This window comes from Penicillium subrubescens, assembly GCF_028828155.1.
Source record: "Penicillium subrubescens strain IBT 31985 chromosome Unknown utg000006l_segment0_segment0, whole genome shotgun sequence".
Classification (NCBI taxonomy): domain Eukaryota; kingdom Fungi; phylum Ascomycota; class Eurotiomycetes; order Eurotiales; family Aspergillaceae; genus Penicillium; species Penicillium subrubescens.
In genome coordinates this window covers 49,941-61,251 of record NW_026643156.1, presented here as the reverse complement: position 1 = coordinate 61,251, position 11,311 = coordinate 49,941, and the positions used below count along the sequence as shown (strand labels likewise).

The window sequence follows — 11,311 nt, the reverse complement described above, 5'->3', positions numbered from 1 at the left end:
GTGAGATTGGCACATGGCTCGGTCATATCCGAACCCACTTCTCCATGGTTCATCGTGAGATTAACGTAGGTGTAAGCACTAGAGCACAGCGCCCAAGCCGCTGAAGCACTAACATCGATTGGATTGTCGGTGGCGATCTGACTAGCAAACAGATTTATACGTCAATAATAGCCGAGAGAAGGTATCTCCATTAGCCTTCGTATCACGATCCCGTTTGTTATATAAAGCGTCCATATCCCACGAGTATTGGAGCTTGTCTCCTCCGCCTGACTCGACAAGACTCTATTTCTCTATTTGAGCATATACTCTGCAGCCAGCAGCACTCCTACGCTATCCCAGGTCCTGACATAATAGTCACACCAGCATCCTGTATGTATGCCACCAAGCTCTTCAGGAGTATGCTGACCCCTGCAGCGCTACAATGTCCTATACTATCCGTCTCCGTATCGAGAACAGCACCTCGGACGCCCTCATAGTTGTCGAAAAAACCTGCTGGTACTATGCCAATGGATGCACCTGGACCGAGAACGACGGTCAGCATGTGCTGTTCATGGGAGGCAGCGGTACCTCTGGAATGCTTCGCTTCAAATCCTCCTCCGGCGAAATATTCACCACCGTCGTGGGCATCCACAATTACAAACCATGGTGTAGTTTGCTGTGGGACCTGGGGGAGCAGGATACGGCACTGAAGCTGCATCCGGAATTCTACAGGGGGGGCAAGTATTCGCACGCGGCACCTGAAGGGTGTTACAGCCCCGCGACGCATGCTACAAGGGCTTCCATTACTTTCGAGAGGCAGGATCAAAACGAGTTTTCTGCTGTTTTGAAATACTATCCATCCTAGGTAGTCCAGGACAGCCGTGTTTGCTAGTTTGCCTACGGATAGGGCGGCAGATATGTCAGGTACTAGTTGATCTGGTCTGGTTCCAGACAGGAAGCCTAACTTACGCACTCTATTCTTATCTGTGTCAAGAGTGCATCTGTGTCAAGAGTGCATCAAGAGTGAATAAGACAAAGAAGATGTTTTTAACGGCCCGTGAAGTCTGAAAGGACTACTAGCACAATACACCGGACTCCTATCATTTCTAGACCTATCATCACCCCTGATACGGCCGAAAAAGACACTACAGAGATGAGTATTATTTGCGACTTGTCTTGAATTGAAGTAGCACTCTCTCCTAGGGTTCTCAGAATTACTACCCCTGCGACTGAGGTGGCAAAAAAGTCATGAACCGGAGTGGGCTTGCGAATTTCTAGAAGACCAGCGTTTGGATTATAATTCCACCTATGTTTGTCAGCTACACGCAGCCATTGTCATCAACACCGACAGCATACCGCACTTAATCGAGGCTGTAGTCCCAAACAGGTTGGTCGTTTTCTAATTTCTTGAGAAGCTCTGAATATTGATCTCGTGCCAACGTCACCGTTTTGTTGTGGGAGATAGGAAACATCGACCGCGAAGATCGCCGAATATTGTCATAGCATGATGTACAGCAAATGCGTCTGATATCTGCGGGCGCTCACTGGCTGGTGGCGGTATTAAAGGGAAAGTGAGTCGCCCCACGATAGAGAAAACGTAGAGCAGAGAGCAGTCATTACTCACAGGAGGGCGGTAGAGCACCCGTCTACTCGCCATTGCTTACCCTTGTTCACCCTCAGTGAGCAGGTGAAGAGATTCTGGGTGTGAAAGGTCCGGGGCCTGCTGGGTATTAGGAATTGCATGAGATTTCGGAGTTCCTGGGAGCTTGGAGGCCCCTCTCAAAGGTGCGGACCTCACAAAAACGATGGATGACAAGACGAGGCACATTAATCACCAGTCCAACCATCGCAACGAGTGAGCGTGGACCATGACATGCATTTAGAAAAGTTGAGCGGTGATAGCCTCTTGAGATGTTGAGATCAAAGCTACGCGTTTACCTGAATAGGTCTGGCTGTTGCCGCCGGCTGTGCTTGATTGGGCTGCTCCGGCTCGGGTCGATCCGCCCCTAGGAACAGGTGTTGCCGGACCCCATTCATGGACCACCATACTCTGTACTCGCAGCCACTTGATTTTCCTGGCTAAGCGCTTGGGAGTCACTTGTCCAGAAACAAAGTACGTGTCCCTCCTTCAGCTGAGAGCCAGACCGTGGCTCTTGTCATGAACTTCAAACGAGGCACACCTGTTTGATTATGGCATCGACAAATTTTTTAGGCGTCAACCATGGTGCACAAGTTGCAAACAATTATAGGACAATCAACGGGCAATTTCATGCCGCTCCAGGTGTCAGGGAACGACGAGCAGAGCCGACCGACTAACCACCGCTTCCTACCCTAGAGCGACCAGAAACCCCACCTGACCCTTCATCGACCGTACCATTCGCGCGCGACCGGGATTTTGTCACTCGAAAACACTGCTTGATCAGATACGCGAGAACTATTCGGTTCCAGGGTCGAGGACAGCTCTAGTTGGGCTCGGCGGTGTCGGGTAAGTATGAAAGGACCAGGACGCGGTCGATTACTCACAATGTGAAGAAAATCACAACTCGCCATCGAATACTCATATCAGATCCGATCTGAATCACCGGCCACATGGGTTTTTTGGGTGCACGCGAGCAATCAGGCCCGATTCGAGCAAAGCTTCTGGGACATCGCAGATCAGGTTAAGATACCCGGCCGTCGAGAACCCAAAGCCAACATTTTCGAACTAGTCCAAAATTGGCTGCGATACGAGAAGAAGGGAAGTGGATTTGTGTCTTCGATAATGCAGATGACTATGAACTCCTTTGTTTGCCCCAAACTGTCGCAAATCACGCTCATGCGATGGAACTAACGAATGCCCTAGCGAAGCCACTTCTAGAATACGTTCCTAGAGGTCGGAATGGATCTGTCATTATCACAAGTCGAAGCCGCACCCAAAAAAAAAAAAAAAAAAAAAAAAAAATAAGACTCCTTCAACAGCTTGCCGCTTAAACGGTTGAAAGCTTTATAAAAAGCAAGAAGTAGTCGTGGGGGTTTGCAACCCGCAATAAGGATCACGTAGTCACGGAATCGAAACGCCATAATCTTTACGAGACGGTCCGCCGATTCGAGATCGGCTAACCTGGATAGAAAGTATCTCGTTCAATTTTGGAAGCAAGCACACTGGCCAGGCAAACCCAAGTAAATGGATTCGTCAGGCAAATAGGGTTTGGGAGAAAGAAGCCATCGAGGCGATATAGGTGGAGTGGTGAATGAAGCTATCTAGGAATCGCGAGGCAGGGAGATAAGAGCACGGGGGAGCGGTTGTCTGAGGCGAGACTCCATTCCTGACAGAAATCACTCAACAAATTATCAGCCTCAATGGATTCTACAATCGGCCCATCACTGTGCCGGTTGGAGTTGTCGCAGAGGGACCAGTCGCCCAGCAAGCAAGCTCATTTCATGCATAGAGGAAATATATTCATCGGTGTATTGAGATTATAAACATTTAGATACCTTGATAGGTAGTAGATTGGGAAGATAAACCAGAGTCACGATAGCTTACGTCCACCATAAATAGAATATCATTGACTCTCGTCAACCTGCTGGTCAGTTGAGAGGAAATATTACACACACCATGGAACCCGAAAATTATTCTGGCAAAAAGCCTGTGTGACAGGGAAGAATTCATTCTGCCCTGGTGCTCGCGCGTCTCCAGATCTTGACTGGCATGGGGCCAGACTTGATCACCATCGACTCATACATGGTCGGTTCCCACTGAGGGCTCGGGAGGGCGAAATGGTAGCGATGAACCAGGGTCGCAACAATGAGACTCAACTCCATATAAGCCATGTTCCGGCCCACACAAGCTCTTGCACCCAAACTGAACGGCATAAAGCCCTTCTGCAATTTTTCTCCATTCCCCGCTAACCACCGCTCTGGACGAAACTCGAGCGGGTGCTCGAACAATTTGGGATCCCGGTGGATGGTCCACGCTGGGGCGCTGACAGTCGTATTGCCGGGAACCCGAGTGCCGTCGATACTCATGCCTTCTGGGGGGGTGACGCGTGGTAGAGCAACCGCCAGACTTGGGCGAAGACGCAACGTTTCGTCGATCACAGCCCGAAGGTAGGGCAAGAACTTGATTTTATCATAAGCAGGCACCGTCCCATCTTCCTTTTGAAAAGCGGTCTCGAGCTCCTCATACAAGATCTGCATGCAACGTGGATGGCGAATGAGATGATGAAAGATGTTTTGCAGGGCGCACGTTGTGGTCTCACTTCCGGCGTTCATAAGCAAGGCGCACTCTTGGATCAGCTCGCCCAGTTCCATGTCGGTGGGCATGCCATCGCGAGTGAAGTTCAGGGCCTGGAAGAAATCGTTGCGTTTGTCGCCGTCCGTCTCCGCCGCCATTCGCTTTCGAATCAAATGCACGGTAAAGTCGGTAAAGACTTGTCCATCTCTCCATCCACGATGCCAGGCGAACAGTTTGCGGTTAATGTGTAAAAGGGACGGGCGAGCGTATCCCAGGGTCGAGATGATCTGGAGGTTGGGATAGGTGCCTGCTTCAGGATGTTCCTGATACTTATGGCCGCGGATGGTTTCACATGTGGTCAAGTCATCGCCTTGTGCAACGAAGCCCAGTTTGATCCCGAATGAGAAATCGGCTGCGAGGTCCAACGTGAGCAGATTGAACCAGCGTCGAGCGTCGGTGAGTTCATGCTCGTCGAAAACATTCTGTCCAAGCTTGGGCGGGTTGGTGCAAAGCCGGTCGAATTGGTGAACGAGTTCCAAGATATCGCCGTTCACGTTATGCTCTTTCTCCTCAACTGATTTTTGAGAAAAGGCGGCGGCAAAGAGCTTTCTTTTCTTTGCATGTTCCTCTTTATCAATCGAATCGAACAGTTGGCGGTGGATACCTGCCAGAGAGTCGTAGAATTTATCCTTGGAGGTTGCTGTTCCGTGGCCATAGATATCTTTGGCTGCTTGCAGGGACGAGAAAGAGAGGGAGTTGGGTCCGATACGAACAATCTTGCCGTGTTTTTGATGCAGAGAGTGAACTGTGTCCGTCCTAGTTCCTGTGTAGTGCTTGAACATGATCCAGATGTTTGTCATAGCTGCGAGGAATGGACCGGGATATCGTCTCAGCTTCTTCGAATCTCCAAGGTACCGGTAGATAGGGAATACCAGAAAAGCGAAGAAGCTGCCGGCAAGTGCCAGCTGGGATATTAGTACGACCGGTGAACTGAGCATGATTGCAGTTGGATCCGAGGCGGGTTGGAATTGCAGTGTTATGAAGGAAGGTCAGCAACAAATGTGAGAGACGTTGGGGGTTGCATATATATGGCCTTTATGAATACAAATCTGTAGGATCAAGCGACATGCCGGCGAAACAGTGGTGCGGAATAGTGCGTATAATCACCTCGAGGCGATGGAGATCTACAGTCCTGGACACTGTTTCCGATGTCGCTGTGCTGTTCTAATGCGTCCACCACACTTTACCCAGTCGCTGAAACTACTTGGATCTTGCCGAGAGACCCGGACATTATGACAGTCAAAAGATCTCCGCTATGGCCCTTTAACCTGTGATGCAGCGTGTGCCTAGGTATTTCGTGCCGATCGACTACGAGACGAACCGAGACGAATTGGTCATCCGATATATAATTTAGCCGCTGACGTGTTCGTCTCGAGACAAAGGTCCTTTCCACGCAAATCCTGACAGCTACTTACATGATCGATATGATAATTGGAAGCTCAGATATATAAGACATAGGAGATATGTTTGTGTCCCCACCAGCATACACAGCAAGAACAGCCACCGACTGTCGCGATCGCCATGGAGCTCAAGGCTGGAACCAGCAGCCTTCCCTTTCCCAGTAGAGTGATTCTGCTTGAATCTCTCCGAATCCCCGACATCCTGACTGTGATCCTATTTGTAACGATTTGGGCATGGTTCACCGACGGATTGGGTTTCTGGGCTCCCAAGCCCGACCCTATGCTTTTCCTTCCGGTTCGCGATCGGAGTCGATACAAAATGCTGCCAAAGAAGAGCAGGAACATTACCGAGACGATGAAGGTCAGTGGGGAATGACGTACTGACAGAGGTTATCAGAGGCTAACCATCTGACAGGATTCGGATGTGATGGTTTACTGGGGCTCGCAAAGCGGCCGGGCCGAACGTCTGGCGGCACGTCTCGCGCGAGAATGCACCGCGCGACTTGGTTTGCGTGTAGCAATGGCCGATCTGGATGATGATGATCACGAGCATCTGTCCAAGGTGCCTTCCTCGAAACTGATCGTGTTTGTTATCTCGACGTTTGGCGAGGGTGACCCGACGGATAATTCGGTCGCTTTCTGTTCCATGCTCAGAGCGCTGCGTGCTACGGGAAATACGCAACTTCTGACTGATCTGAGGTATGCAGCCTTTGGATTGGGGAATCGGAATTATAGACATTACAACAAGATCGTGGATCTGGTTGACACGACGTTGCAGGAGCTCGGAGCTAGACGAGTCGGCACGGTAGGCAAAGCGGACGAGTCCAAGAGGGGGGCGGCTACCGATGAGGACTTTCTAGAATGGAGTAATTCGATGCTTGAGAGTTTAGGCGAGATGTTTGGCGTTGAAAAAAGACCTATGGTGTACTCACCGGAATTGGAGGTCGTGGCTGCAGATTCAAAGACAGAAGTGATGCTGGCTAGAGAAGCACAGTCAAATATCAATATCCCGGCGGCAGTGGTCGCTGCGAGAGTCCTTACCAATGGCCTGGACCGAAGATGCTTTCACCTCGAATTCGATCTTTCCAGCAACCGCTCGATAAAATACCAGACGGGAGATCACCTTCTGGTATGGCCGCACAATTCAGTCTCCGATGTCCGAGGTCTCTGCCGTCTGTTGGGACTGGGTGAAATGGAGCGCACGCAACCTATCGAGATCAATTCTCGACTTCAAGGAGGTAACTACTCCACTGTCTTCCCATCTCCAACGACAAAGGAAACGGTCTTACGGCACTACCTGGATATATCTGGGCCGGTATCTCGAGATTTATTGCGACAGTTGGCTGCGTTCAGTCCCACGCCAGCAGCCGGAGAATATCTCCTCGCTCTGGCAAAGGACAAAACAAAGTTCCACAGAACTGTATCTTTAGGGCATCTTTCACTTGCCAATGTCATGCAACTCGCATCTAGCGACCAGGTCTGGAATCAACTACCGTTTACCTTTCTTCTCGAGTGTCTGGGGAAGCTCCAGCCCCGTTACTACTCGATTGCATCATCACCATCCGTGTCCCCATTTCAGCCCGCCATAACACTGGCAATTACAAGAAAAGCCTTCTTCGCCTCGTCTTGCGGCGCTCATCTCCAGCGTTCTCACTTCCACGGTGTTGCTTCTAACTATCTGCTTGCAGTCAAACGAAGCCAAAATAGCAGCGACAACAGCAACAGCCAGCAACCGCTCGACGAAGGACCGGATTACGGCATTATCAATAACCAGGTTCTCGTCAGGATTCGGCGATCTACCTTCAAGCTTCCAGCCAACCCGCAACGGCCCATCGTCATGATTGCTGCTGGCACCGGCGTAGCCCCGTTCCGGGCGTTTGTTCAAGAACGAGCGGCGATGGCAGCGCGCGGGCTTCCTGTCGGGGGAAGCCTACTTCTGTTCGGGTGTCGATCTCCAACGGAAGACTACCTCTATGAAAATGAGTGGAGAGACCATGTTGCGACGTTGCCCGGATTCGAGGTTATCAATGCATTTTCAAGATACGGCGAAAAGAAAGTGTACGTCCAAGAAAAGCTACTAGAGGTGAAGGACAAAATTGCCGGATTGTTGGAGAAAGACGCTGCTGTTTATATTTGCGGGAGCGAAGATATGGCCAGAGAGGTTCGACGAGCGTTGATGAAAGTTGTTATGGAAATGCGGAATTGGACTGAAGAGGAGGCGGAACGGTATGTCATGGAAGACATGAAAAAGGCAAAGCGCCTACAGGAAGACGTTTGGTCGGGTTAGTCAAATTTGCAAGTGAAGTTTAATGGAATTGAAGGATGCAACGATATATTGATTCGTGAGAGATAGAGAAGAAGTCTATGTACAGGATGTCGGGAGGATAGGGTCCAAATTGTATGTACACCCACAACATCAAACTGACTCGAAACAAACTATAGAAAGAGCAATTATAAGTTACCATACTTTTCACCATCATTCATCCGCCCAGTCAACATTCCAATCGGCTTTCAGCGCATTTACGATCCATCTGCAAGTGCGTGAGCATAGTTCAGTAGTCATTCCCGGGACACGACTCACGTCGTCGGCCAACCCTCGTCTCTCTCTGCGATTCTCAGAATCTGGACTAGCAGCTTCCTCTCTTCGTCGACACTGATAAAGGAGGAGACTAGACTCGCGGTGTCACAGTTAGACAGTTTATGACAGCTACTCAGTCCTTTCTCACAGAACTCACAAGAAAAGATAGTATGACAGAGGGTGAAGATGGCCGCAATGTTGGCTGGATTTGTAAGACAGATTCCGCAAAGGGTCCTTCCATGCAATAGAACTTTACTCTGCGGAACGGCGAATTTAGCCTACGCATCAATCTAGTTCAATTATATCTTTCTCTGACGAACGTCTAGGTTTTCTCGAGCTCTCATAAAACCAAACTCTCCGATGGAGATTCCGCGCGTTTGGGGATTATACACGTCCAACAGGATCCTCGCGGCCAAGGACTGCGTGGTAGCCATTGCTGATCGATAGATTAGGTGGTGACCTGATCAGCAAATCCGTCGTACATACCATGCCATTCGCTGCCAAACGCAATCTCTGGGAACCATCTCCCTCGGTTCGGGTTCCTTTCGTTGTACGCCACAGGAAGGAAACTCTTGGGTTTATTGACTTCCCACGTCTCCACTGCCTGGAGTAACGAATTCCAGGCTTGCCCTTCCTTCAGCATCGTCATGTCGCGCGACGGCATGCTGAAGCAGAAATCCACGACTTGTGCTAATATCCACGTTATCCAGTGGCACCATTCCGACTCTTCTTCGACCGTCGCCATCACTCCCGGCGCAGGTGTCGACAAGTTCACTTCTATTTTGTAGCCAGAGATGTCGAACTGCAGTGGTTGTCGGTGCAGGCACGCCGGATAGACGGATTGTCGAAAGCAGCACCAGAAGGAAGCCCACCTGAGACCGGAGCCGGATGCAGTCCACGGATTGCGGATCGTGGAGGTGACCAGGGCCGATACTCCACTGAGATGATGTTCGTAGTCTTTGCCGTTGTCCGACACTATGCAAGAATCAGGTATACTAGAAAGGAGCAGACAATTTCAGATAGACATACCATTAAGGTGCTCATACAGTCTCAGAAGGACCAGCGCAGCCAGCAACGTATCGTCGGCGGCAACATTCGGTTCGTTCAGAGCGGGAATCAGCAGCTCAATGCACTGCTTGTGGTAATCGTCTGCGGTGGAGGAATTATAACTTCCTATGCAGCTGAGATGGCGTGCTGCTAAAGCCGAGACAGCCTTGGATAGGATTGGAGAGCAACGTGCCAGATGGGTCACCGTAATACTGAAATGTCGATCCGCGTCTGAGTATCGTACCTAGATCGAAACCGAAATAAGCGAGCAATAAACCTTTTCTGCAACAGGCTTTACGCGCCCATTTCGCAAGATGACAAGCGTAGTGCTGGATCAAGAATTCCTCCTCAGCAGACACGGTGAACGGGGCTATGGAGCCACAACCGTCGGGCGAATCCGCTCGGATGTCGTTATGGTTCAGATGAAGCTGAATGCCCTGTAAAGTCTGAACTTCAAAGACCTCGCTAGCGGTGGATGGTGCCGTATCCGAGTCAGCCGTGGTCACAGTTACTCCGGGTACAGCAGACTGAGAGATCGGCGATGGATTAGATGTAGTAAGTGACCGAATCGATATCCCTCGAGAACCGGAAGTAGTCGGACTGCTAAGCGAGCTGGTCACTGGTGATAATGCGATATTGTTTGGCACAGGATGGAAGACATTCTGGGAAGTTGTGGCAGTTCTTCGTTGCGGGCGAGGGCGTTGGACTTCAGTGTCGCCTGGTCGCACGCACTTCCTGCCGCCAATGCGACATTTCCAGCACACGGGCTTTTCTTCGTCACCTAGAGAGTCTCAGCTGGTTGTAACCAAAACAAAGGCTACTTCTACTTCTGACATTTCACGTGGCGTTGACGACACGAATAGCTGGTTCGACTCGACCTGTCAGCACTGCTGCCGGGGGCCATCGGAAGACTCGGGGAATGCATACCACCCTGTTCTTGATCGCAGTTGAATTTGAGCCATCGAGATATGTCTCCGAGACGAGTTGACGAGAGTGTTGGGGTAAGAACCGAGGTGGTGGGTAGGACGCAACTTATGCACAAAGCGGGGCTAACACACAATGCGAGGAATCTGGGGAAACTGGGGTTTGTGGCAGTAAGCTTTTTCCCTTCGTGACGAGATCGTGACGAGCCAAACGGGGAAATTCCATGCGGATCCTTCTGTCGCTGTCAACAGATAAATACAGTTTCGCTGCGATGTTATTATTAGTAATATTTTAATATTAATAAGTTCACTAAGTTTTAATGATATTCTTGGACAAAAACTTTCCGATTCCACATTATTTACATATGAACACGTAGTATTACATTTTTGGCCTTCCCACTACGTAATCAGCAGAAATAAATTTGTGTATATATTTAACTATATTATTTATCAGTCGCATTAAGATTTTAGATCTATAAAAGTAAAGACGAAAGGTGACTGTAGAAATTAATCGTATATGATTGTTCCACCTCTGCAACAGATCTCTCAACATCCCCAATCATTATCTGTTAGCTGAACATGTGATTGGCGGCCTGCCCTTTTACGGTGATAGGATCTTTTTAGGAAAAGATTAATACTATTCAGATTTTTCAAGACGACTGACCTAGCGTAACTATTGATCACTTTAGTCCAAGCATCCAATATATAATATCAACTTCCGTTACACAAGGACCTGTTGCGGGACCATCATTCTATTCTGGTCGTTGTGAGCCGTGTTGACCCTCGTGTGTTTCACAGTAGCACCATCATCACTGTAGAAATCAACCCGACTGAAGTTATCATCATTATGGTGCGAGACAGTGAGAGACGATCTAAATACATGAGGGATGCCTGCGGCAGCAGGCATCAACACCAGGTATTAAACATCACCATATGTGAATCGTCACACTCGACAATTATTTGTTTCTCGGTCCGTATCCAGAACGCGTTTAATCCCTATTAGGTTAAGTAGTAAATTATTGTCTACTAATAGTTTATTATAAATTACTACCTAGGTAGTTTAAGTTTAATGCTATTCCCGGCACAGGCCGAGAAACAAAAAGTGTGTGTT

The 11,311-nt window shown here is 49.4% G+C and overlaps 5 protein-coding genes across 5 annotated transcripts; 3 read left to right on the top strand and 2 right to left on the bottom strand.

Moving 5' to 3' along the window:
- Positions 1 to 421: 421 nt before the first annotated feature.
- Positions 422 to 844, top strand: N7473_008582 (uncharacterized protein; the record flags this gene model as incomplete). The annotated part of the gene is made up of 1 exon (XM_057154522.1): positions 422 to 844. One exon carries the CDS (start codon positions 422 to 424, stop codon positions 842 to 844), a length of 423 nt encoding a protein of 140 aa, XP_057005652.1.
- Positions 845 to 2,169: 1,325 nt separating this feature from the next.
- N7473_008581 (uncharacterized protein) lies at positions 2,170 to 2,809 on the top strand (the record flags this gene model as incomplete). The annotated part of the gene is made up of 4 exons (XM_057154521.1): positions 2,170 to 2,260; positions 2,315 to 2,376; positions 2,403 to 2,464; positions 2,512 to 2,809. 4 exons carry the CDS (start codon positions 2,170 to 2,172, stop codon positions 2,807 to 2,809), a joined length of 513 nt encoding a protein of 170 aa, XP_057005651.1.
- Positions 2,810 to 3,624: 815 nt separating this feature from the next.
- N7473_008580 (cytochrome P450) lies at positions 3,625 to 5,190 on the bottom strand (the record flags this gene model as incomplete). The annotated part of the gene is made up of 1 exon (XM_057154520.1): positions 3,625 to 5,190. The coding sequence occupies one exon, from the start codon at positions 5,188 to 5,190 to the stop codon at positions 3,625 to 3,627; it is 1,566 nt and encodes a 521-aa protein (XP_057005650.1).
- A 583-nt stretch (positions 5,191 to 5,773) lies between these two features.
- N7473_008579 (NADPH cytochrome P450 oxidoreductase family protein) lies at positions 5,774 to 7,939 on the top strand (the record flags this gene model as incomplete). The annotated part of the gene is made up of 2 exons (XM_057154519.1): positions 5,774 to 6,013; positions 6,068 to 7,939. The coding sequence occupies 2 exons, from the start codon at positions 5,774 to 5,776 to the stop codon at positions 7,937 to 7,939; spliced, it is 2,112 nt and encodes a 703-aa protein (XP_057005649.1).
- A 189-nt stretch (positions 7,940 to 8,128) lies between these two features.
- N7473_008578 (Zn(II)2Cys6 transcription factor domain-containing protein) lies at positions 8,129 to 10,181 on the bottom strand (the record flags this gene model as incomplete). Its single annotated transcript, XM_057154518.1, has 8 exons — positions 8,129 to 8,183; positions 8,234 to 8,321; positions 8,388 to 8,508; positions 8,551 to 8,666; positions 8,717 to 9,205; positions 9,260 to 9,379; positions 9,576 to 10,058; positions 10,112 to 10,181. The coding sequence occupies 8 exons, from the start codon at positions 10,179 to 10,181 to the stop codon at positions 8,129 to 8,131; spliced, it is 1,542 nt and encodes a 513-aa protein (XP_057005648.1).
- Positions 10,182 to 11,311: the final 1,130 nt, after the last annotated feature.